At 44.3% G+C, this 27,694-nt stretch overlaps 1 protein-coding gene across 4 annotated transcripts in view; it reads right to left on the reverse strand.

The window, feature by feature from the left end:
- The window catches only part of Frmd4b (FERM domain containing 4B), a 229,964-nt gene that overhangs the window by 111,765 nt on the left and 90,505 nt on the right, over positions 1–27,694 (reverse strand). For 3 of the 4 annotated variants that reach the window (XM_010635994.3, XM_019209337.2, XM_010635978.1), the window contains exons 2-4: positions 13,049–13,114; positions 11,270–11,364; positions 4,921–5,013 (exon numbers count right to left, since the gene is read on the reverse strand). In XM_010635994.3, the coding sequence (XP_010634296.1) occupies positions 4,921–5,013; positions 11,270–11,364; positions 13,049–13,114 (254 nt within the window). Of the gene's footprint in view, positions 1–4,920; positions 5,014–11,269; positions 11,365–13,048; positions 13,115–20,097; positions 20,180–27,694 lie in introns of those variants that run through there. The other variant, XM_010635986.2, reaches the window with a different exon arrangement.

The following is a 27,694-nucleotide window of genomic DNA, read 5'->3' on the forward strand; positions in this document are numbered from 1 at the left end:
AATTTTTTTTTTTTTTTTTTTGCCGTACTAGAGATTGAACACAAAGCTTTCACATCCACTCTATCCTCACCCCTTTATACTTATTTATTTTTATTTTGAGACAGGTTCTTGCTAAGTTTCTAAGTTGTCCAGGCTGAGTTTGAGCTTGCAATCCTTCTGCCTCAGCCTCCCAGAGTGCTGAGATTACAGATGTGAGCCAGCACATGTGGCTGTGAGAAAACTTTTTGAGAGCAAAACTGGATAGTATTTTTCTTGTGCATAAACCTTACAACTTCGTTTACATAAGGTTTGCAGTCATTTTGTGTCCCCTTCTCTCTCTTGAATACTCACAACGGACCTGCCCGAGACCACATTCCCCACCTCCAGTGACTATGGAACGTGGTGGTCTCGTCCACCCCAGTTATTTCCTGCAGGGACCCACAAAACAGCTTCCTAATTAGCCCCACGGCGTCCCCCATGATTCCTGCTCTATTCTCAATGCTGAGCCAGGGTGTTTAAAACAGAAATCAGAGGACGACTCTCTGACGCACCGAACACTCCTTCCTAGGGTTGGTGAGCACCAGGCATGCTCCCACCACAGAGCTCACACACCTGCTGGTCCCTGCCTGGTGTGAACCTCCCAGAGGGCTGTCCTTCCTGCCTCAGCCCCTACCTGCTCAGTGCCAGCTTCTTGAGAAGTTGATTTGGCCCATTCTATTAAATGACAGGCCTGGTTTCATCGGCATTCCGACTCCTCTTCCCTAATGATCCCCTCAGAATTCCACCCGCTCTGCTTTCTCCCAATCGGAGGCTGGAGACCCCTTGAGGAGTGGCTAACTTCATAGACTGTGTGCGACAACCTTTTGAGAAGCGGCCTCCTCCCACGGGGCAACAGCAACAGCAGGACGGTGTCATTCTCTTCGGCCACTGCTGCACCCCCAGCATCTGTGTAGCACTGGGCCTGACACATGGTAGGAACCCAGGGACTACTTAGCAGGTGACTGAACAAACTAGAAGTACCGGGAATCCACGTGCCCATCAGTCTTGCGTGCTGTTGCCCTTCCTAGAGCTGAAACAGCATGGAACACACTGTAGCCAGTCAATAAAACAAGCAAGGAAGATCTGACTCTTTACAGCTTGGTGTGATGCCTCCCGACACTCTCTTACCGATATGTATTTGTGAAACACACCGACTGAAAAATAAAACCCTACTGTGATAACTTGAACTTCTCCCCACAGCGCAAGTATCTCTCCACATTTATCTGACGACTTCTGTTCACTATCTTCTTTTTGCAGAAATAACACATCTTGTCACCCAAGAGCCCGAGAGCCAGAGCCATGACAACACCCGATAACAGTGACATACCGAAGCAGCGATGTATAAGGGGACAGACGGGTGGAGAGCTGTCTTGGCAACGCACTCCTGCCCCACGGCACACTGTAGCAAGATCTGGGTCAGGAATAAGAACAAGTCGGGGGATTTGGGGCTGAAGGAGAGTCATTGTATAATTTCAAAACTTTCCCAAGATGATTTGGATAAGTCCCAGACTCTCCTGGAAAAACTCTGAAATGTAATGCAAAGCACTTTTTCGTTGAATTGTTTTCATTAAAGTGATTCCCTGTTCCCTGTCAAAGCACAATAACTTATTGGCCCTATCTGCGCGGTTGGCATAGGGATATTGGTAAATGTTTGCATTAAAACAGCAATGATGCAGGTCCCTGCGAGACACGCGACCCCAGGAGGGAAACCTTTGCTGTGTCTTAACTACTTGGTGACCACACTCTGCAGTGTTGGTGGCTGAGGGGCTCCTGAGACAGGAGGAGAGGGTGGCCTGATCTTAAGAGAGGTCCCTGCACTTCAGAGACTCTTATGATGATCAGACATCCGAAGAGAGCAGAATCACACATTTTGTTGTTATTTCGCAGACAACTCAGAGAGGGTAGCTGGCAATGTCTCCTGGAATAGAAACACAACCAATTCTGTTTTCTACTAATGGGAGGCGCCTGACTTCACAGGGCCCTGTGATAACCTCACCCATTCACCCTGCCTAGAGCTCTGTTCCTCTCAGTGACCTCTGTCAGTTCTTTGGTGTGTGGTTTTGCTTTATCATTAATTTAAATGGAGTAGCACCAATTAATTAATTGGAATAATAACAAAGACTATAATGATCTCACTAGCCTGTTGGGAGGATGAATTAAGTGAATAATTAAAACCTTGATAAGCATTTCAAACATGCAAGTAGTTAGGGGAAAGTACTCTGTAAAGCCAACTGATTATTGGACACTCTCCAGATAACACTAAGGTAGGGTGGAGGCCCCTGCCCCAGCGGCAGGCCACTCTGGAATCCCAGGAACCTGCTGGCAAAGATAGAGCAGCCTTAGGAATGACTGACCAGGAAGGAGTAAAGGCTTTTCTCCTCTGGTGTTTTCAGACCCAAGAGAGAACAGATAACAGCTAGCAAAGAACCAGTACACAGCTCTGGCTACTAAATAAACAGTACTGGTGAGACTCTCCAAGGACATATGCTTTCACTGACTCGTACCACTAATGAAAATATGCACGAATACAAAAGTACAAGGACCAACTTTATGGTTGTGCGTTGTTTTTTTTCGGTACCGGGGTTCGAACTCTGGCCCTATGCCCTTGGAAGCAGGCAGCGGGACCACTGAGCCAAATCCCGGCCCTAAGGACTAACTTGAATATAAATAATTTGAAATAGCCTGAGTGCTGAGTAGGAGACTGGGGAGCTGAATTATAGAAGTGAGGAGAAATATATTATTGTTGCTGTTGTTTCTGTTGTTATTGAGGTACCAGGGATTGAACCCAAGACTTTCACCCTGAGTTATACACCTAGTCCCCCTTCACATTTTGAGAAGAGGTCTTCCTGCGTTGCCTAGGCTGGGCTGGAATTCGCAATCCTGCTACCTCATCCTCCCAAGTGCCAGGATTACAGACATGAGCCACCATTGTCATGTCAAGAAATAGATGGGAAAAGATTAGAGTGGAAAGTGGCCATCCGGGGCTTGTGAAGAGTATTTTTTTACTTTTTACTTTGCACATTCACATAGTTTGAAAGGTTTAAGGCAATAATGCAATGCATTGTGGGAAAAAACCATTTTGTTTATGCGGAAGTGTTTTCCCTACATAAAACACACTTTTTGGTTCTCTGACTGCTGATTGATAATGAATATGTAACTTTCTCACTTGCTGGTGGCTATTTTTCTCCATTTCCAAAGAGCAAAGCATTAATGTCACATTTTTTTCAGGAAACGCTGATTTTTTCCTTTATGATTACAGGGCACTTTTTCATATTGATGATTTGTTCACACACAAATCATCACTTATGTGTCTTCCTTCCAGGGTTTTAAAACTCTGACTTCGGAGGGCCGGGGGTGTAGCGTGTGGCTCAGCCAAGTCTAATGTGTGTGGGGCCATGGGTTTGATCCTTAGCACCATGAAAGAAAAGAAAAGAAAAAAAAAACAAGATTTCTGGTAGGAAAAAAAAAAAATTGAAATTGGAGATTATTGTCAATACTTTATTTGCTGAATAAGAAAGAGTGACTATAATGATCATCAATTCATAGATTTTTTTAAAAAAATATGAGGACATATTATTCTCACCCTTTCAGATTTCATAAAGCAGACTAGATTAAAGAAAAATGAGCCAGGCATGGTGTACACACCTGTAATACCAGCAATCAAGGTACTGGGTGGGAGGCTGAGGCAGGAGGATCACCTCAAATTTGAGGCCAGTCTGCACTACTTAGTGAGGCCCTGTCTCAAAAAAAACCAAAAAGAAAAAAAAAATTATTTACCAGGTCATATAGAAAACAGAAGAAATCTTCTACCATCATGATAGAAAACATGATCTCAGAATACTGGGCCATTCTTATGCTGATATAGGTTTATGAAAATAAACTACATTGGTGAGAAAGCTACCACCTAAGTTAATTTTTTAAAATCATATTTGGCTGTAGGCCAGAAAATGAAATTGATTTTTTGTTTGTTTTTGGTTTTTTTGAGACCAGGTCTCACTATGTAGTTGAGACTGACCTGGAACTCACTATACGTAGCCCAGGCTGGTCTCGAACTCACAGCGATTCTCCTGCCTCAGCCTCCGGAGTGCTGGGATTACAGGCATGCGCCACCATGCCCAGCCTAGGAAATGAAATTCTTATCGAGCAGAGAGTGCCAGAGCTTAGGAGGAAGGGGCTTTCCTCTCAACTGGCAATGTTCTGTGTACTCCATGGGCTAAGGAGAGGGTCACACATGGGTGTCAGCTTCTCCCAGGGTTCTACTTACTCTAGGGGGCAACAGTTCACGCTAAACATTCCTGTGATAAGCTGGCTTTGCAAAACCACTGGCTTGGTTAAACGCATTCTCTTCAGGACATGGCTAAGGCACGTGCCCTCACGGAGCTCAGAGAACAAGTCAGGGGTCCCAGGAATTGTTTTCAGTAGTCTCTCTGCATGCAAACCGAATTCTGATCTCTCAACTGTTAAGATAATTCTTTCCACAAGCATTTGCATGTGCTTCGTCTCCCATCCCAATGAAAGCGTGAAACTGTATAAATTTCAATTATTTTCAAGTCTCTAGAAAACATTATTCTAATAAAAAACGTAACAGCAATTGTTTGCCATGTTTTAAATCAGAGGGAACCGGAAAGCATATTAAGAAACAGGCTTATATATTAAAATACATCACTCATGTTTTTCTGCCTTAAATTGATCTTAGAGGCTTGAGAAATTAAGGAAGGTGATTTTATCCTTTATCGTCAAAGAAAACAGCCCTACACAGTATCTACGGTAACTTGGTCCCCAGGCCAAGGCTATAAAGAACTCCTCCCATAGGATGTTTCGATAGGCCTCTTGTTTGTCTCTAAAAGATAATCCCACTAAAACAAAAGCAAAAGGACGTCGGATACGTTGCTGCACACCTACCTGACAGCAAAATGCAAAACTGCTGGGCCTGGCTTCTTGGGCAAATCATGGTCGAGAACGCGGTGATCTAACTGCAGCCAGTTCTGCTGACCTCTGTGAGAGCAAAGCAAAGAAAAAGTGTTCAGTGAAAGGCTGGCTAACACACAGTGCAGGCAGAGCTGGAGGGAAACAGCTACTTTCAGAAGCTGAGGCAGAGAGTACCACCCATGGCAAATCACAGACACACCTGCCCCCGACGCAGCATTTCCAGTCCCAGGAGCTTATGGAGATAGCACGCGTACTTCAAAACTGGTCTATGCACAAACCCACTCGCCATAGCATTATCAGCATTCGCAGGAGGACCAGCAATCACCTATATGTCCTGAAGGGTTTTGTTAAAATAATGATCTAAAGCTCTACACTGAGCTAAAACGGAGTCTTAAATATGCTGTTCACACACAGCCTGTTCACAAACTAGCCACGAACAATCTTTGAGACACAACATTAAACTTTAAAAAGTAAGACAAGTATAGTATATTGCCATTATTATACAGGAATTAAAAGAATTGATATATAGGGCATCCACATAGAAAAATTCTCTGAGAGGATGAGAAACTGCTAGCATCGGCTACTCTGGAGAGGTGAAAAACTGCGCAACATTATTTAATCTTTAAATTCTTATTAAATATGAAATATTTTAGCCAAGGAGGGGAAAACTTCTGGCTTAGAAATGAAACAGACACAGGTCCCAATATCAGCCGAGATCGATGTGTTCAGGGTAGTATGGCCACAGACTGTGGATCCACTACCACAGCCTTTAAAAATGTACAGGGACAAACATTTCTCTGCTCTTTCTGTGTGCACCATACGGACTTACCAATATTTAGGCAATCGCTTATTTACTCAAGAGCCTCACCAAGTTCGCGGGTGTAAACAGCTTTCTCTAGATTTGCACCCCCGAGGGCTCAAAAGGGTCCACCACACTGGATTGTTTTCACTCTTCCGAGGTTGTCCAACTAACTAGCCCATGCAGAGGCCACTTTCTTTGCTTACATAAAATCCAGTTTAAAAGCGTGCTCTTGCAGATGAGTGGTGCCAGTTTGTAGCAAAATCTGTAACGGGCTGGAAGGCATTTTTCAACCTATTTGGTCCCTGAGTAAATAATATAAGATGAAATCAAGTTTTGGTGTTGTAGCCTGTAATCCCAAGCAGTCTGGGAAGCTGAGGCAGGAAGAACGTAAGTTTAAACCCAGCCAGGGCAATTTAGTGACTTAGTGAGACCCTATTAAAAAAAAAAAACAAACAAACTGCTGAAGATGTAGCTTAGCTTAAAACCTGGGTTCAATCCCCTGTACTGGAGAAAAATAAATCAGAAGATTTTAAGCTGCATTCCTAAGTAGATAGGAAAACCAGGTATAGTTCTCTTTATTGAATAATTATTCTTTGTTCACCATCTTAGAACTTCTTACCTGTTAAAGTGATATTTTACACTAACTCTGCAAGGAGCGCAGCAGAGCTGGGATTTGAACCTGGATTTCCTTAATAGGAAAACAATGTGTCTTTGCTTCCACAGTTACAAGATAAGGCCACTCATAATTACCTCTAGATTTGCTTGGAGGGATATAATAAAGATAAATAAGCTGATATACCTGATGTAAGAACATCTTAAAACGTCTGCTTTTGTGGCTAAGGGAGTGGGGGAGATTTAAAGAGTTGGAATTAAGGAATTTTTACTCTATATTTCAAGTTTAGGATGCTATTGATATTTATTCATTTAGACAGGGTCTCCCTACATAGTTCAGTCCTTGAAGTCATGATGTAGGCCAGGCTGGCTTCAAACTCATGGCGATCCTCCTGTCTCAGCCTCCTGAGTGCTGGGATTACAGGCGTGTGCTATTATACACAGCAGGATACCATTGATCTAAAGACAATCCCAATCTGACATAGTCAAATGTGTGTCTTAAAACACAGGAAATACTGTATTGTCTAGTATCTGGTCTCAAAAGTTTTCTTACGGTAAATGGAGTGAACTTTGGATTGTCCTTTATTTTTGTGTTGAAAAGATGTGGCATTGTTTAAAAGGCATAATTTATATAAACTTGTATAGATAAAAATGGAAGAAGCAAATTTACAATAACATATACAGCACAAACCAATTAGGTGAGCCACAGATGCACAGGGAAAGCACTATTAAATAGGGGTGCGAAGTTTAGGTCTGGTTCTGGCGAGATTTAAAGCCAGCTACTAAGACGAGTTATCCCCAGTGAATGCACTAATTGGAGTGGGAAAAAAACACTGGCTTCAACTATGACATTTAACATTTCTGAGGTCTACGTGTGTATGTGAAATAGTTTTTAAAAGTATATGCTAGAGCTGGACAGGGTGGCACACACCTGTGATCTCAGCACTCGGGAGGCTGAGACAGGAGGATCGCTGTGAGTTCAAGACTAGCCTGGGCTACATAGTGAGTATCTGACCCTATCAGGCTGTGCAGACAAACCAAAAAGCAAACTTTTCTTTTTGGACCTAATTACATCAGGGGCGGGCCCATCATTTCAGGCTATCGAAGGGACAGTGATGGGAAGTCACAGCTGTGTTGTAAAGCCTATTTGTCATTTCCTCATAAACAGAGCATACTCAGCAGTCTTTCAAAGCGTGGAAAGGGAAAAACATGAAATGGGGGAAGTGATAAAAACCATGCCCAGGCTCTAAAGGGGCTCCTACCTCAGGAGGGCGAGACTGCCCTCTAGGGGAGGGAGCTGCACCCTGCACCCAGATCTGGAAGGCACTAGGGACAGTACGGTACCATATGGGAATCTCCTCTCTAATTCCCCCTCTGGATTTGTTTCTGCTGGCTGCCGTTACTACTCCTGTTATGTAACTGCAGACTATTTTTCCATTTCTGCCCTTGGTCTACGGGCTGGGGTACAGACACTAGCTAGTTTCATTGGCCAAATGTCACATTGAGCTTCAGCTTACTCTAAAGTTTACCAAAAGCGCAAGGCTCATGTGGCATCTGGGATGGAAAAGGCCATTCAGACAGCGCCCTGGGAGGGACCCCATTCAGTGGTTTCATGTGGGCGGAGGAGGAGAGTGCTGAAAAAGTGCTTTCCAAATATATGTGCCAGATGAAAAAAAACAAAACAAAACAAAAGCAAAAACTAGCCTTGTGACTGAGACATTCCAGGGAGACACCTTCAGACATAAGCGATTTTCCAGGCCTGTTACCCAGCAAGGTGGAAATGGCAAATTCCCTCCCTCCCAAAAGCCAACTCAAACTTGCAAAAGTAGATGTAGCCAGAGCTAGAAATAGATGGTGCTGTCACCTACAGGGGAGTGCTGGGTGGGGAGGACACGTTGGGGCCAAAGCTGGAGGAAAATCTGAGCCTTGCCAGTGGGAGCCCAAGCAGATACCTGGGGGAGAGCTTGGCAATCTTCAGCTGATATCGTTCTGGAGAGAAATGCCCTGCACACAGGGAGGGTGGCCTGGGTCCTCAACGTCCGTCATTGCCATCATTCCTCTTCCTTCTGAAGAAGTCTGACTGCCTGACTTACACACAGTCTGGGGTCTGGCTGTTATTCATCTGAGTTCTGAGCTTTCCCAAAAGCCCTTGGGTGTCCAGAACCTTCTTTTCCAGCCCAGCATGAGTCCTGCAGCCTGAGAAGCCTTTGGCACCGCGCTCACAAATCTGTTCCTCCTCTGTGTGGCATCCTTCCAGCCTGGGGGTGGCTCCCCAACCTCCGTGACTCACAGGTCACCTGTGATTTTGTCCTCTGCTCACCTCTTCCACCATGGCTGGGCTGGTATCTTCACACTGGGCAAACGCGTCGTGTGTCTGTGCCCCTGCCCCCAACTGACTCTTGCCTGCAAGGCCATGTCTCATGTCCTCTCCCTCCATCTAAAGTCCACCTGCTAGGTCACATTCTAGTAACCTTTTCCTGTGAGAAGGCCTTCCCGTCCCCCTGCACCTCTCTGCCCATTCTCTTGTTGCCATGACTACTAACAACAGGAGCACCCGTTCTCTGTGCCTGTGCTGTGGCTTCATATAACTGGCTTGGTGGACTAGTCGTATATAATCCCAGTACCCTATTGTAGATCCCCTACATGGTACTTACTAGATAGGTGTTCTTACGATGTCCATGGTACAGATGAGAAAACTCGAATGTCAGTGATGTCAAATAACTGCCCTAAAATCACATAGCTACTAATTTCTACGATGTCTGCCTCTTGCCTCCCTCTCTGCTCTTGTCTTTTTTTCCCCCATTTCTAATGGGGATCAGGGTCTCTCTAAGTTGCCAAGTTGTCCAGCTCGGGCTCAAACATGTGACCTTCCTGCCTCAGCCCCCAAAGTAGCTGGGATTACAGTTAACCACTGGCAAGCAGTCATTCTCGGGCAGTGATTGTCTACGGTCACAGGCCTGGCAATGAGGGGAAAGCCCGGGGCTGGACACAGTAGGAGAGCGTGCTTTTGCAGAATTGGTGCCTGCTTTTCACTGGGGGTCACCCTGTAGACACCATCCTGCCCCACTGTGTTTAAAATGGCCTCTCCCCACTTCTGACATGGCCTCTCATTTTGTTACTCAGTTAGACTTGTGGTGTTTTCTCATGTATCTGTGCTTGCTTGCTATGGTTGACTACAGCCCTGCAACAGAAACTCCACGGAAGCAGAGACCTTGTCTGTGTCACTCGCAGCTGAATCCCCGGACATACAGCAACATCTGGCTGGTAGTGGGCACTCAAGAAATATTTGTTGAACAAATAAACGAGTCTGGTAGCCATGCTTTTAGTCTCAACTCTATGTGACCTTCTCCTAAATTATAGTGCTTACAGCAATTACAGCCAGCCATTATGTATTTATGGCTTTATGGCTTGTACTGCTTGCTAGTCCTTCATTTGTTTCCAGGTTCAACGTGTGTGTGTGTGTGTGTGAGTGTGTGTGTGAGTGTGTGCATGTGTGAGATCACATATTCGCATGAACCGGTTTTGGCTTTCTGGCCGCAACTGTGCCAGTGAACAGTTGTATTTCCCATTTCACCCAGCAGAGGGAAGATCACGGAAGAGGGAAGATCAAGTCGTGAAAAGATGTTTCTTTGCATCACAGGAAGTAGGTGATGCCCAGTTATTTTCTTCTGTTTTGCTGCACCATACTCAGGAAACATCATGAGTCGAGAACCCACATTTTCAAGGCTTTCTACATCTCCTAATAGGTCCCTGAATTTTACCTGGCCAAAGCCTGTAGACCCTGAGGCTGTTGGCCGCATCTAAAGGTCCTAGGCTAATAGCCCACCTAGGCCGAAAACAGCTAGAAGCCACCTGGTGTTGAACACAAATTAACTCCTTTTTGAAATTATTTTCCACCTGATTGAACTCAAGAAATGAAAAACACTTAAACTGAGAGAGTTATGGAAAGAACGCTGGGATAGTTGGCCAACATATTTTGTGTCTGGAACATATTTTCTCAAATTTTAATATTTAAGGAACTCTTTGGAAATTGTGTCCAGAATGCGGAAGGATTTCACTGATAATATATATCCGGCCACATAAAATATAGGCAAATTAGGCTGCCAATGAGACAGACAGACAGACAGACAGACACACACATACATGCACATGCACAAACAGCACAAAGAAAAGAGCTAGTAACTCCAGAGAGTTTTAAATCTTTAGGGATTTGTTTTTACATATCATATCAGCCTCATTTCATTGACAATTTAAATTTTTGAGAAAAATATATCCATACACATATATCCACACACACAATAACCAACAATTTCAGAGGATCTAATTGGGGGCCAAAGATTTAGCTCAGTGACACTGAGTCTGCCTTGTAAGTGTGAGGTCCTGAGTTCAAGCCCCAGTATATATATAAAAAGGATCAAATAGCAAAAAGAAGAAGAAGAAAAATAAAGCAAAAGGGCAATATGAAACAGACCTAGGTTTCTGTGAGGAAGTTCATTCCATATCAAACCATATACTTATGTCTATAACATTAATTTAGTTTCAAGATGAGTGAAGAAAAACTTAGTATTTCTATCATGGCTACATGAGCTACATGAGCAAGTCCGACCACACTGAGAAGCATGTAAAACCAGACCCCAGCTGAGAGTTCCAAATTTGTTACCATAAATTTCTATAACACTTAGGATAATATTTTGAGTTTTTCAAATGGCTAATATTCCTTTTCTTCTCCCTTTGCAATTGTGCTGGGGGGAAAATCCTGTATTAAGAAATCTTTAAGCTGGACATCCTCAAGTCCCTGAAGTGTTTTTTTTGTTCATTTTTGTTTTTACTTTTGTTAGTCATGAATTTTGTTAGCCAGGGGGTAGTCCTAGCAAAAAGTAAATAAATGAAAACTGTTAAAACACTTACGTGTCATCTACGAATGTTATTCCAAAATACTCCTTTTCTTTCAGGTTGAAATGCGAAGCCACAAGGTCCAGCAATTCCCTTGATAAAAGTTTGGGCTATTAAAATAAAAAAATCTGATTAGAAGCAATTCGGTTACCTCTTGCTCATATCGGCGCCACTTTCTTTGGCCCCTTTCTTTGGCTTTCACTTGCCGCTGTGGTTAAATACCCACCCCCACTTGCCGATCAGGTTCACTACAGAATGTTCTGCAAGAGTTCTGGGAAGGAGCAGAGACGGGGCCCAGAATATCAATGAGATATTTCGTCCTTCATGGATTTGCAATTCACCTGAGTACCTTTTTCCCCCTCTAAGGTAACAGTGCGCTTACTAATATGTTGGTGTTTGGACAAAATACTCTTTTATATGTAGCATGACACTAGTGATCAAGGTGAGGGATATTAAACGCCTCCCTCCTAGTCACCTGAAATATCACAAAAAAATTGTAGGACTAATTCTGACTGGCGGTCACCAGTCGAACAGGCTCACAACTCAAGGTTGCAGGGCTGCAGGGAGTTACCATTTATCGTCCTGAACTTATATACCTTCACTCAATCCTTACAATAAATAATGAGCCCCTGAGATCGGGCTTTTTACGTCCATCTCATAAATGAGCCAACCAAGGCAAAGAGGCTGGCGTCTCACTTGACGTGGCACTGTTTCAGCCAAAGTCTTGACCCTGGTTCTGCCTCCTTCTGAAGTCTGAGATGTCCGTTTCTCTCTATGGATGGAGCCACTGAAAGACCTCTGCGAAGTACTGTCAGGCTGAGTATCAAGCAGGGGATCCAACCTACAAGCTTTTGGGGAGCTCTGGACCTGGCAGGGGAAACAAGGTTAGGACTCTGCCAGGATGTGCAGAGGAATGACAGTTGCTGGGTCTGCAGGAACTAGGGAAGGAAAGGGGCCTGCAGGAGGGGACACAGGACGGAACCTTCTGAACCCTGAGTCAGAGTTCAGGGACTGCACGGCAGTCTAAAGGCTGGGGCTCTTCTGCTGGAGAAGAAAAGATGGGCCTGATTTGAAGGAGAGTAGGAAGGAAAGAAGGGATGGAGGGGAGGATGGAGAGAGGAAGGAAGGAAAAGGGAGAAGGAAGAAAAGAAAAAACAAAAACGGGCAGAAATCCAGACTACAATTTGTACACCAGGGAAACTACAGTCAGCTGTACTGTTCTCATTCTAATGGAAGCCTGCACACCGGGGGCTGGGGCCACGGCTCAGAAGGACAAGAAGGCAGGGTGGCCAGAAGAAGTCTAACCCAGCCAGAGAGGGCCCATTGGCAGGGCCTTCCTTAACTTCTTAGGACGTATGGTCCAGGCTGCTGGGCACATAGAAAGGAAAGCATCAGAAATTGAAATATCATCACTCACAGGGTATCATATATTTAACCCTAGTTCCGCGCTCACAGCTGACTTAACCTCAGGCAACAACCAATGAAGCCAGTGTCTCACTCACACAAGGCCACGTGGCTGGAAAGTGGCAGAATGCGGGACCACCTCACAATGACCCTTTCCCGGGAACACTGTAGGCCTTGACTGACCAAAAAGAGTCAGAGTCGCTCAGGGTGACACAGCTCTGGAACGCGCAAGCCAGGACTGGAACCCCTGTCTCTAAATGCGTGTCAGCAGGCTGCAACCACGGTGCCGGACAGGGCCATGTTTTGGGGCTTGTCAGCTGCCTTTTTCCAGCAGCCACTCCTGAGCCTGAGCACAGACCTTGGGACTCCGAAAGGGTGGGCGACACCTACCTGAACCAGCAGCTCCAGCCTCCTGTCATCCAGGAGGTGCACCTGGCAGTGCCTGCCTTCTGTCATCTGTGGGGACAAGACAGCAAGAGTGTGTCAGGGCGGGCACTGGGTCCACACCTATAAACTTGCTTTCTCATTTATTTCATGTGGGATTGCTCAGCCTGAAGGCTGAGTTCATCAACATGTTTGTCCAGAAGCAGATTCTTGAGCAGAGACTTGCTGTATAGTTCAGGGTAGCCTTGAACTCACTATGAAGGCCAGGCTGGCCTTGAATTTTCAGTGCTCTTCCTGCCTCAGCAGGGATCACAGGCGTGTACAACCATCTCCTGATAGAAGCGATTTCTTTTCTTTTCTTTTGGTATCCAGGATGGAACATGGGACCTTACACTTGCGAGGCAGATGGTGGCAGCACTGAACTAAATCCCCGGGGCCAGAAGCAGATTTCTTACAGAACATTAACTTGGGGTTCAAAGAAGAAAAAATGAAAAGCAAAGGCCACTCCATATATTGAAAAAATAACGGCCCTTTTACTGAAGTAAAAAATGCACACAAAGTCACACTATGAAAAGTAGGTCACTTCAGCAGCACATATACTAAAACGGAAAAGTAGATCTCCTTCCCGAAGGAAAGTACCATGTTTTTTGTTAAATCGGTATTTTATTTTTCAAATGAAAACACCTTTAACTGTGCATATGTTTTCATAAATGTGATGCATTTGTAATTACAAGAAGAGAAACGTGACACTAAAGTTAAAATGGAATGTCTTAATTTTCAGAAAATGTGTCCTCTTTTTAGGACACTGCGTGTTGTGATGATTAACCTTGTTCGTGGGACTGGGTCGAGAGATCCCTTGGAGAAGTGACTGGATTGGGAGGGCTGTAACATCGCCAGTGGGTTAACACAGGGCGAGTGCATATCTGAATAGGTGTTACGAGGTGGGGCCCAGCTGAGGGCTGTGACCTGCGGACCTCTCTCGGGCTCATAACCCCTTCCTCTCTGGCTCTTTCCAGCCTGCTTTGCTTCCTGGCCACCATGAGTTGAGCAGCTTTTCCTGCACCAGGCCCTTCCACCGTGATGATCTGCCTTGGGGCCAACTAACCATGGACTGGAACCTTTGGAACCAAAAGCCAAAGAAAACCTTTCTTCCTTTATGTCGGGTAGCTTGTCCCAGAATTGGGAAAACGAGCCAATTTATCAGCTACAGCGCAGAACAGTTCGGATGCATAGTTAAGAACAGTTTGATGTACACACTTCCAATGCTAAGCATTTTTTATACCTTAAAATTGCAGTATCCCTTAAAATATGGAAATAAAACACAGAATGCAAAGATGGGCCTCCCCCTCCTATTGATTAACCCATGGTCCAAACCATTTTATCTGCCAAAATCACCACCCTGTTGGTTTAAAGAGAATCCTCACAGACTACTTCTATGTATATTTTCAGATATATACATTTATGGATTATACACATACACACACACAGAGTAGATCGGTCTATCTTTTTTTGCAGTACTTGGGATTGAACCTGGCATCTTTGCACTGAGTTCAGCCAGTCCAGGGTCTCAGTAGGTCACTAAGTTGCTCAGTCTGGGCTCTGACTTGTGATCCTCCTGCCTCAGCCTCCTATGGTGCTGGGATAACAGGTGTGAACAATCATGCCCAGCTTAAAAATATTTTTTATTTTTATATGGACATACGCAATATTCTTATGTGTACAAATATCTAGAAATGTAATACATGTATATGTGTGTCAGCATACATATAAAATTCATAAAATTTCTTCTTCAGTCTAAGGGAGACCATGCTATACTCAGTGTTTTGCCTCCTATGTTTTTACTTCAATATTTCTTGGAGCGCTTCCTGCTGGCGGTGCATATGCACACTTCCTCCTTTCTCAAGATTCTATAGCATCAGGCCATCATGCGTGCATATAACAAAGTGATGAAGCACATCTGGAGGCCCCCAGTGTTTTGCCAATATAAGCAATACTACAAGGATCGGTGCACATCGGCTTCATCCACAGATGTGGGTCATGTTTGGAAAAGGGGAGCCTGCACGGTATTTTGTTTCTTGGGCGTTGTACCAAACTCAGGCATGAATAAACTCGAGTTAAAAAGAAAAGCTAAGGCCCAGATTTAGCTTGGTGGCGCTGCGCCTGCCTCGTAAGCTCAAGGTCCTGAGTTTGATCCCTGGTACTAAAGGAAAAATAAAAATAAAATAAAAGCTAGGTGCTGTGTATGTGCCTATAATCCCAGCTCCTCAAGAAGCTGAGGCAGGAGGATCACTTGAGCCCAGGAATTTAAGGCTCTCCATCTGAGGAAAAAAGGAAGAAAGAAAGAAAGAAAAAGGTCAACTAATTACTGACTGTCTACTAGCACTACCCTAAGTGTCTTATGTGTAACATCTCTGAGCTGCACAGTTAACCTTCTGGAACTGGTATCCTTATACCCATTTAACAGGTAAGGAAATGGAGGCCCAGTGCAATAAGAATCTTGTTTCCAGTGCAAAACAAAAATTTTTTTGATTTACATTTTTTTATTGAACTCTGCTCTAAAGGTCTGCAAACTAGCTCAACTGGTTAGACCATGGTACTACTACGCAGGTATGGCCCATGAGTACTGCTGATGCAGTGCTAAGTAGTTGGACAAGTTTACTTTGTCCCATGGCCACAGATTATTTCCTTAACTCTACAATGCCAAAGTCAAAACCTACCTTGAGTGGCAAAGCAAAGGAATGAAACTTTATAAGTTCTATGAACCAAACTGGGCAATTTACATATATTATTTCATTAAAGCTCCATAAAAAAAAATCAGTGACAAAACAATATCCCTATTTTAGAGATCAGTGAATCAAGGTAGAGATTTCAGTTATTATTTATTCAGAGTTACCTGGGCAAGAAAAAAAAAATCAAGTCAAATTTGAATAAGGGGGCTGGAGGTACTGTTCAGTAATGAAGGGTTTGTGTGAGGCCCTGATTGAGTTCCTAGCACCACGAGAAAGAAAAGAAAATATAAGAAAAGAAAAAAGCCACTCTTTTTTTCCATGTTTTCTATATTATAGCAGGAAAAAAGAGGGAAATAAATGTTTCTGTTTATACCATTCCACTTCTTTTGTAAAACAACACACAAAAGTTAACTCCAAGTGCATGCCCTACAGAAAAATATAATAAAATCATGCTCAATCAAAATATAAGAATCCACTAAAGAATTAATGTTATAAAAGTCAATGTCATAATTCAAGCCACTGCGTTGTCCTATAAGCCAAATAAATTTGTTTCTTTTCTTATCTTTTTTTTTTTTTTTTTTTTTTTTTTTTTTTTTTGTAGGGGGATTGAACTCAGGACCTTGTGCTTGCTAGGCAGAGGTGAGAGAACCAATGAGCTAAATCCCCAGCTCCGTAAATTTATTTCTTGACTTCAGCAATCATCGTGTTTTGCCTTGATACTGTCTTTTGGACCTTCCTCGAAGTAATCAATATTCCTTTTGGCAACATATTTTTATTATAGCAATTAAACAATAAATGTCTTTATTAATCTACCTAACCACTTCATTACAAACAAGAGCAACGGTGACCATGTTTTTACAACGTGATGCATTTTTTGGCCTCAGCTGATTGGACCAAGAATAGACACCTGACCCAAGTTGGCCAATCATAATTTTAGTCAGGGAATTTGGAATTGAATCTGACAGGATGAAAACCTGGTCACGGTGGGGCATTCTTTGTGTGCTGTGTGTGGAAGAATTCTGCAGAAAGAATGAGAGAGACAAATAAGTCGCTAGAAAGAGGCATGAGAAATCAAGGGGCTGTGAAGAAAAGCTGGAAGAGTTGCTCTCAGGGCTCCTAATGTCTTTCTAGTCGCTTCTCATCCTTTCTACAGGTTTGGGTGAATTCTTGTCTTCGAGTGCTCTGAAACAGCCCGAATCCCTAGAACGGTCCACTTATTTTCTGTCTTAGTCTAACTTGAGTTGGATTTCGCTTTTCACAAGCAAGAGCATGTTCACAGGATACCACAGGTTTCTCTACCTAAACGGAAGCAAAAGGGTTCCAACAGGCAGACCGCCCAAATGATGCCACTGACGTGGGAGAGCGGCTGCTCCCGGCCACGCACGCACCCAGGGAGGACAACGCAAACCACGACAGGCTGACGCCTGGGGAGGGCATGGGGCGCCCTGCAGAAGGGCAGCGCAGAGAGATCGTCCAGCAGTGGGCAGTGGTGTGCCTGGCATGGCCCAGTGGGCACCGTGCCCCTTCTTCCTCTGCGAGAGGGTGGTTCTCCCAGTGGCCGGGGCAGAAGTGACCGTCGCTAGCAATAGAAAGACCTGTCCTTGTCACTTATGTAAATCAGAGGTTAAAAGTGGTAGGTGTGTTTTGTTCATCAAAAATGCTTATGAATAAATCACATATTGGAAATCAGGGAGAGAGAGACATTTATAGCTAAATGGATAGACCTTGATAGCATACTCTTAATTCAAATAAATCGGACACACATGTTTAAGTACCACATTGTTTCTCTGGTGTGAAAAACCAAAAGTGGAAATAAGGACTAAAATATATAAAGGATGTTGGAAAATGGGAAGGGAAAAAGGGAGGAGGGAGGGGAAAAGGAAGGAAGGGACAAGAAAAAAAATCAAAGAAAAAGTGGAAACAGCTTTTGCATTAGGGAAGGGAGGGGGCTTGAGAGGAAAGGGGAAAGGGAGATAAAGAAGAGATGGGATGTATAATGTACGGGTGTAGGTTCCCTATCATGTTATATGTATATATAAAACGTAGGATATATGTTTGCATTTTAAAAAAGAAATCAGGAAATGACACCTAATAAAAGAGCTTCTTTTTTGTTTCTCTCCTCCAGCGTCTTTGCCCTGAGCTATACCCCCAGCCCTTTTCATGTATTTATTTTTTACATTTTGAGACAAGGTCTAGCTAGCTAAATTGCTAAATTGCCTAGGCTGGGCTCCAACTTGCCACCCTCCTGCCTCAGCCTCCCACAGTGCTGAGATTATGGGTGTGTGCCACCACGTCTGAGTGGAGAGTTTCTTCTGACTACTGGTAAGATCTGGAAACACTGGGCTGGATTTCTTTGAGTGTGGTAGAACAGCTCCCTCTCTAGACCGGGTGTGTAGGCTCTTGCTCACCCAAGTGTGTGACCTTCCCAGATCTGGGAGTGTGCTCCTCTGAGGGAGCAAACCCTGATTCTTCTCCGGGTTCCAGAGAAGAGACATAAATAACTGGCACCAACAGAGGCACCACTGTGCCGCAGGCAAAGGGCTTGGCACTTAGCTCATCAACCTGCAGACTCTCACCATCTGTATACTCTCCAAAGGGGCACCCTTGCTGTAAGCACCAGGAAACTGAGAGCCTGCACAGGAGTCCTAAGCCAGTGGGGCTCTGCCTCATCGACATATTTGGTTCCTTATTAGCTGTGTTACCTTGCAGAAGTTACTTAACCCCTCTGAATCTCATACGGAATGTTCTCACCTCTGGGCATGGTGACTAACACCTGTAACTCCAGCTACTCAGGAGGCAGAGGCAGGAGAATGGTGAGTTCAAAAAGCCAGCCTGGCAACTTATCAAGGCTTTGTCTCGACAGAAGAAATAAAAAGTCTGTAGAGATAGCTCGGTGGTACAGGGCTGGCCTCGCATGGGCAAGGTATTGGTTCAACTCTCCAGTAGTGACAAAAAAAAAAAAAAGTTTTAACAACCTTTAGGTGATACGCTAGGAATGAAATAAATCACTTCTGAGGTACTCATCTGTTTAGAAGTTGACAAATAGCCAAACTGTTCTGTAGGCTGCACATGCTCCCAGATTTTTTTTTTTTTGTACCAGGCATTGAACTCGGGTCCTTGTGCTTGCAAGGCAGGCCACCAAACTGCTGAGCTAAATCCCGGGCCCGCTCCCAGCTTTTTTAAAAAAGCTTTTAAATGGGAAGATCGTCACGAACTCATTTTAAAGAAGACAAATGACAGTGAAAGAATCTAATAACACATGGTAGAAACATTTCCCAGATTGAACTGAGGGGAAATAAAGGTAGAGAAGGGACCACCGGTTCTTCTGTGCCCTCTGCATGCCTGGCACTGGTAAGGGCATGTTAGCAATACTGATCCTGTCACTCCTGGGCACTCTGTAACATCCAAGCGTGGAGCTCAGCCCTGTACACACTCAGTTCTGACTGCTCTGTCGGGGTAAGTATTCTCTTCACTCCCGTACTATGGCTAGCTTGACATTAGGCGATAAATCACAAGACTCATCAATGGCAGTGTGAGACCCCAAGCCGAGGTCGTGACGGTGCAGGCACACGCTTGGTACGGCACACAGCACACAGTGGCAGACGGCGGGTAAACCTTCCCACGTGGCCCATTTCCCGGGGTCACAGGAGCAGGTGGGAAAGGGAAAACGAGGTATCACGAAGCAGGCACAAAACTCATTTCACTTTCAAAGAAAAATGACTCCACTAGAAAAAGAGTCGTGGAACTTGTAACTAGAGAGAGTCATAGAGAACATTTATTAACGACTACTCATTTGAGATATGGGGAAACTTAGGAACAGATATAACTCAAGCCGCACAGCTGACAGCAGCCCTGGGATGGAATTCAGAACCGCCTTCCACGACAGGGTGCGAATGACCCTCGCCTGCGCCCAACATCCTCAGCTAAGAAATATCGTCTTAGTCAAATAAACTCTTTTTTTTTTCCAACAGGTCACTTTAAAAATTTTAATAAAGACTTCTAATGACAACAAGAAAAGAAATCCCACGATTTCTTATTTATTTTAAAACATACCCCCCCACACTAATGCTATATCTTCTGATTTCAACAACTGGGGTTTTATTTATGTGACCTGTACCTGGAGCACTAGGATTAACCCTAAATACAGAATCACTTTTGAACCCCACTGAGACTAGGGGTATAGCTTCAGAACCGATTTCCCACCCAAGGGCAGCTAATAGCAGCACGGCCTTAAAACATTGCCTGCATGCTTGATACCCGCTCTCCACCCCATGCAAACCCAGGCATTCAGAGGTTAGCACTGCGATGTCCGATCCGAATTCCCACCTCAGTCTGCCGCTGCCCTGCGTTTGCTCCCCAGCTGATGAGTCGTCCTCACCGCGCCAGGGCGGAAGGCTGGTGCTGAGACTTTGTCAGTTGGTCAGCGCCGCAATGAGGAAGATCTACAGGGAAGTGAGAGCAACTACAGGCCTGACTTTTAGTTCACAGGGCGCCCAGCTGCAGCAGCCCCAAAGTAGGGTTCAAGCCTGTAGGAGGACACGCCCCATCCTGCCCCTGCCCGCAATCTCATGACTTCACTTAGGAGGTGAGAGAGGAGAGAGGATCGGGAAGAAACCGAGGGCCATTTCCAGACAGGGTGACACCAGCCCATTCCTTAGAACCAGGCTCACGTGAAAAAGCAGGAAATAAGAACTCAGAAAAAGAGCCAATCCCCAGCCAACGTTAGCTTTGCTTTGGAACACAGAACTGTGAAAGTTTGGGAAGGAAGCAACAAGCTTTGTGTCCTCCACCTCCTATCTCGCGACATTTCCTAAAGCTTAGCACTAGAAGTGCTGCCTCATAAAAACGACTCGTCCGGATTTCTGCAGAGGGGATCTCCCCTCTCCAACCTCTAAGTTCCATGAGTGAGTACAGAGCCAGCTTTGTAGCCCGGCTCCCCGCTTCCTGGGGAGCCCCAAGATGACCTGACCACCGCGTGCTGGGGCGTGCTGCCTTGACAGCAGTCACATCCCCCACTCGTCATCTGATCCCTTCTCCTGGAGCAAGTGAGTGTTCAGGGAAGCACACTCTGACCGTCACTCTGATAAAAATCTGACCTCTCTCATTTCATTTCCAAGGGGCGATCAAAATTTAGAAAATGGATTACAGCAAAAGAAGCCTTGCCACTCATCCCCTTCTTACCCCTTTCTGCAGCAGGTCTGGAATTCCTCTTTCGGGAGTGTCTTTATGAGATGGGATTACAAAATACAGTGACTGGACCGGGGATTTAGCTCAGTGATTCCTCCACCTGCCTTGCAAGGGTAAGGACCTGAGTTCGATCCCTGGTACAAAACAACAAAACAAAACAAAAACTTCAGTGAAGGCAGAAATCAGTGACTGCTTCCACCAAGGCCATCCAATGGAAAGGCAGGCTTTTAAAGCCATCATGATGTGTCCTCATTCATCGTATCTGGCACCAAGTGGCTTTTTGACCTTTCTGAAGGTCAAAATGAGCATGAACGGTAAATGTTTCCAAACAATTCAGGACACGGAAACGGCCACAGTTAGACTGTCATGAAAGAAAACCTCCAGAACTGCTTCAGAACAGAGCAAGAATGACAGGATAAATATGTTCAAAGGGTGGGATTATTGTGGGGGGGTTAATATTTTGAATTTAAATACTCATTATATTTTTGGACCACAGCTCATCGATCTTGGCCGTTCTGCCTCTAAAACAGCAGTCACACCGGCCTCCTCATCTTCCTCACGATGAAGCCTGAAGCCCATTTGGGGCCTACTCATGCGCTGCACCCTCTGTCTGGAATGTCCAGAGGCACATTGGGTTCTTTCACATTTTTGTGGTTAGAAGTTGTGTCACTATCTCAAGCGCACTGACCCTGTCCTCACCTGACACTCGCAGTCACAAATGCTTCTCTGTTTCTTACAGAATTTATATTTCTGCTTTAGTGCTTGTTTGTCTGCTTGTTTTGCCCCACGGGAATGTAAATTCCCTAGGACAGAAGGCCTTGATGAGTTTTTTTTTTTTCTCTCCACTCTATCCCAAGGATTCATGGATGGGGAGAAGAAGAGTCTAACAAAAAGAAGGAACCCCTTCACTGTTCAGAATCCAGACACATTTCACATGGTAATACCATCCCAAATGACTAAAAAGACAGCAGAATCCAAAGCAACGCTGTCCCAAACAACTCCCAAACCTCAGCCCAGAAAAAACTTGCACATAAGAAACAAGCTTTCCACCCAGAAAACCAGGTGAGCTATTTATTTATTTTCGGTACTGGGGATGGCACTCAGTTCCTTGCGCTTGTGAGGTAGGCGGCCGAACCACTGAGCCAAATCCCCAGCGAAGGTGAGCTATTAAACTTCTCATCAGAGGAGACATTCTGGAGGAGCCAGAGAGAGGCACGATGCATCTCAGACACCTTTACTTTGGGATCTATTGAGTGGATGGAGTTTTATGTTTCACCCGAATGATGTCAACCCCAGCTGAATGGGCCCTTTATACCATCTCTGGGTGGAGACTGAGGATGAGCTATTGACACTTCCCCCAGGGAAGGGCCTGGGCTGACACACATGGCTCCGGACAGTCAGCTGCGACTCCCTCCAGTTCTTCAAGATGCTGCCTGCCCCCCACCCAGTAACTTCACAGCTTCCCTTGAGAAGGAAACAGAGACAAGAGAGAGAAGGAGAAAGGCTGACCACAGAGGAGACAAAGAAAGGAAGGAAAATGGGTGGGTGGAGAAGGAGTGAGAAGTCAGTTTTCCAAAGAGAAACCGAGTCACTGAGTCCTCTGCTATGAGAGAAACGGTAACAAAAATAATGGCTGCCAGCCATGCACCTGGTACGATCCCAAGTCCTTTCTTGTACTTACGTGAGTCACTGAAATGAACTTTCCTTCCAACCGTGCAAATGGGGTTCAACTTCTGGTTTTATTTTGTGGATGAGGAAACTGAGGCTCAATTAAGGGAATTGGCTGACCTCACCCCACAGAGCTAGGAAGAGGCAGGGCCAGATGTAAACCACAGTGTACTGACCCCAGAATGCATGCTCTCCAGGCTTTATCACATGACTTCTGGTACCGCGTATCTTCCACGTAATACGTCTTATATATCAAACCCCGCCTACCTTGTGCACCACATGTAGGAAGTGTGATAAAAAATATGGTGAATACAGAATTTTTAAAAGTTACTACAGTAAGTACACATTGCCATCAGGCTCCTTTAAGTTATTCCTCTTCACGTCGAACACACTTACTCCATCATTTTTTTTTTTTTTTGTACCGGGGATTGAACTCTGGTCCTTGTGCTTGTAAGGCAGGCAGCAGAACCACTGAGCTAAATCCCCAGCCCCTAGTCCGTCATTCTTGCCACGTTATCAAGCAGTTCTGGGAGTCCTCATTCGTGAGCATCTTTACTTGTGCTGTCTGGATGAACTGAATCGATTAAAAACATTTACCTTTCATGGTCATTTGGACTTGGGGCAAGAACCAGAAGTTCCATGGCGCCAGATACAGTGAAAACGGTGGAAGAGAACATACTCTGTTTTCGTGAGCATACCTTCCTGTTAGATGGCACTCGGCAGGAATATTCACTGTTATTTCTTTATCATTATCTTGTAGGCACTTAGGAAAGAGCACTTCCAGAACTGTTTCAGAAAGTGGCAAGAGCAACAGGATATGTGTGTTCAAAGTGAGGGGGAGGGCTTTTGTCTTTTGTTTTTGTCGTTTTGGTACTGGGGATCGAACATGGGTCCTTGCGCTTGCAAGGCAGGTGGCGGGACCACTGAGCTAAATCCCCAGCACAAGTGGGAGTATTTTGAAGGGGACTGATGGCATTATATTTTTTACTGTAGTAGATTTTTTTCAGCTTTAATTGAGTTTATTGGTACATTTTAGGGATACAGTACAGTTACATTCATGGTTGGGATCTTGTACCTCCATAAGACAGGTCTTGATTCTCATTTTATCCCCTTACCCCTGCCCTCCCTTCACCCCCTCCTCCCCTCCCCATCTACAAAAGTAGCAGATATTTTAACTTCAAACGTTCACTGTTTGTTTTGATCACTCTGCAGCATCTCCATGGCAAAGTATAATACTATTCAAGCAAAGCTCATCTAGACTCACCCAGGCCACCCCGGGCTGGTTCTGGCCAACCTCAGGACGCAGCCTCAGAAAAACATTTCCTGCCGCTGCCCTAAAGAAAGGCAGACAGCTCCTAAGATCAGTGTTTGGGCTTGTCAGTGGTTTCACTGAGCAGTCGGGGTGGGACTAAGCCCCCTCTGGTGGGCTGCTTCCTTGGCTCAGCATGTTTATTTGAACCCAGTGGGTATAGGATGCTATTTGTTCGTTACCTGTCCTCCTGAGCCTGACTCCATGTTAATCTGGGCTTAAGCTGTAGCCCAGTAAATAAAGCAATTCATTCAGCGGGGCCAGGCTCTGAACCACGTGCTCAGTCATTCACTCAACCAATACTGACTGAGCACTTTCTACATGAAAGCAGTGTTCTTGGTACTAGATCAGCAGATGTGATGGACAGGCCTCTGTCTCTGGAACTTGTCCTAGAATCCCCAGCCTGAACACTACAGATACTTGCAACTGGATAATTCTTTGCTATTCTATACCCTCTAAAGTCCTAAGCAGCCTCTCTGACTGCTATTGCCTAGATCCCAGGACACACTGTGACATCAAATAGATCTCCAACAATTGCCAGCCAGATGTCCCCTGCAGGATTAAAAACACCCACTTTGAGAACAACTACCGTAGAAGAAGTGAAACTATAAGCATTAAATAAGTAAGATATTTTCAAAAATAATAAGAGCTCTGAACTGGCAATGGAACTGAAATATCACTTTTCCTCACACAGAAAGTAGAAGAAATAAGGATACTGCTGGAAAAAACTTTTACTGGTCATAGCTCTTGGCAAGTGGCTCCCAATGGATTGGAGCTAACCCTGTTTTGGGGACACAAGCATTCAACAGCAAACTCCTTTTTGCCTGGCAGAGATGGAGGAAAGTGAACAAGAAAGCCTGGCTAGGCACTGGAGAGCCATTTCCATGGCTCTGGTATCAACCTAGTAAGCAATTCTATCCAGCTTCAGACAGATCTTTCCTTGGAGAACGTTCTGATAAAAGAATAGCCCTTATTGAATTATAATAGCCTGATCTCATAAGGCTGGTGAAAAGAAAAGCCTGGTCCAAAGGAGAAAAAAACAAACAACTTATTATGTACAGAGCTGAAGGCCGTCAGGAGTCACCATGCTGGTGTCCATGAGATGTGTCCAGGATTCAGAGTCAGAAACCTTGGGTTTGCATCCCAACCCTGCCATTTATACGTGAGAATATGGCCTGAACATCATGACATCTTTCTCAATCTGGCCCTGTGAAATGGGGAGGATAAGAATAAATCTCATTTAACTTTTTAAACTTTTCCTTTGATACTGGGGTTTGAACCCAAGGCCTCGTGCATGCTAAGCACATTCTCACAAAACCACACTCCCATTCCCTCTTGTGCAGCTTCATCTCTTGTATTAAAGCAGGTTGAACCTAAAGGCTGCCTCAAAAGCAGCAATGATAACTGTATCAGCAGCACTACCCTAGTTACAGAGCATAGCTCAGGGCTAGGGTCTGCACGAAGTGCCCGATACACATTCCCCACTTCACCCTTATCCTCGCGCAGTGAGTCCCACTGATGGTGAAGATGATTTGCAAGGTGCTGAGTATGATTCTGTTTACCATAAATGGTTAACTTGATTAAATGGTTATTTTTCCTGTGAAAAAGTTTCTTCTGGATTATTAAGATGCCAAGCCGACTGTCACATTTAAGTTGAAAATCATCCTACCAGGAGATGAGATCTTGACATTCTGTAGAGTTGGTATAATAAGGATTATGGGCGTAAAACAAAAGCTATTTGCAAAGACTCTTGAGGAGCTGTGAAGAAAAGCATGGAACTGTCTATGTTGGACCTTAATTGGTGAGTAAAGAGACATCTTCAAAGCTTCAGGGCCAGGGATTTAGCTCAGTGGTTCCACCACCTGCCTCACAAGCACAAGGACCCGAGTTCGATCCCCGGTACCAAAAAAAAAAAAGTTCCAGGGTTGTCCAGCTGCAAGTTTATAAAAGTAACAGACCTGATGAGCATTTGAGGTCAAAGCCCTGCCATGTTTTAAAAAAAGAAAAGAAAAAAACAAAACACTTAACCATGTTAATAAACTTAATCATTTGCTTGAAAAGACAAAAAAAAAAAAATCACCTACCAGATAAACCCTGGAAACAATAGTCAGGGTTTAATTCCATCCTGATTTCCCAGTGATAATCCACAGACTAACTCAGAACCCCCAAGCAGATCTGCCCATCCATGTGCCCCCAAGTTGGGGAACAGAGATGATGCCCACTTGCTTCTTGTCAAATTAGGACCAGGGTGTGCCTTGGGCCAGGCCACCTTCGTTCTCCCCAACCCAAAAGGAAAACAAGTACATGCCGATGGCTTTGTGTCATGTGTGTCTGCATGCATTTTATCCACTGAGCTCTCATCACCACCCTGTGAAATAGGTTATTTTCATCTTTTGCTTTACACTGAGGAATCTGAGCCTCTAGGAAGTTGAGAATAACTTGCCTGAGGTCTGACCAGTAATCCCGTTGAGCTCAGCTCAACAAGGGACTCACTGGACACCAGGAGAGGCAAAAAGGTGAAGACATTCCTTCCTGGAAGGACTGGTAGTTAAACCAAGATTCTCTTTATAAATATTCTAACTGTACTTTTTCATTTAGCAATTTACAGTGGGTACTGATGGCAGACTGTCAAATGTTTATTTTTAAAGTCATGCAGAATATTTTTGCTTTTTTTCCTCCAGAAAAAAAAAATCCTCTTTATGGAAAACCAGTTGTTGGCTTCTATTTTTAGACATCATGGTACAGTATCAATGAGCCTAAAAAAAATCCCAAAAACCCAAAAACCAAAACACAGAAAACAAAATAACAGAGGCACAAATATAGTATAAACAGGAAAAGACCCAGAAGTGTAACCAAGAAAAGCTGAGGGAGAAATTGTGTGTGCATGTGTGTGCGCGTGCGTGTGTGTGTTTACAGGGAGGAGGTTTTCATCTTTATCATCAGCTCAGTTTAATGAGAAATGAAGTTCTTTGGTCAACTTGGAGAAAATGGAAATTTTGGCTTTGGTGATTAAGTAAGTAGCAGATACCCTGTGGTCTGGAAATTTTTGCTTTGCCAACTGCCTGTTTTCTCTTTTCCTGTGAAAAGCAGCATACAAGAAGGAACAGAAGTACTGCATCTTTTAAAAACTTAAAAGTAAAGACATGGGATGGTCAGGGGAAGGAATTTCTAAAATCAATTGCCATAGTCAAATTTAAAGATATTCTGTGTCCTGCTTACCAACTCCCTGACACATTCAGAAATCCTGACTATCAGCCAGCATAGATCACACACATTGCTGTGGAAACTTAAAAGTTAACAAATCTTAATCAGAAAACCTGGATCAACTTTACACTAATTTTTGGGGACACGATTATTGTCAGTTTTCCCTACCTTTCCTCATTAATTCTGTTTGAATCTCTGATTTACGCTTCACAAAGTCTCTGTTCTTGGTGATCCACATGAAAGCAGAGGGTGAAAATTGAATTGGAAGTTTATAGTTGACAACAATGGGATGTGCTGGGTCCAAAGTCCTAGCCTGTCTATAACCAGTTGGTAGAAATGTACTATTTGAGAAGGGGATTTAGAAAAGCATTACCAAACTGTGAAAACAGAAAAACACATTTGGAATATACAGAAAAATTCTTCTTCCTTTCCCTGGTTTTTTTGAGGTGCTTGGGAAGGAATCCAGGGTGTTGCACATGCTAGACAAAAGCTCTACCATGAGCTATATCCACAACTAGGAAAAAAACAAAACTTTTTTTGAGATAAGGCCTCACT

The sequence above is a fragment of the Fukomys damarensis genome, unplaced genomic scaffold (genome assembly GCF_012274545.1).
Source record: "Fukomys damarensis isolate Sample0158 unplaced genomic scaffold, DMR_v1.0_HiC HiC_scaffold_28, whole genome shotgun sequence".
NCBI lineage: Eukaryota > Metazoa > Chordata > Mammalia > Rodentia > Bathyergidae > Fukomys > Fukomys damarensis.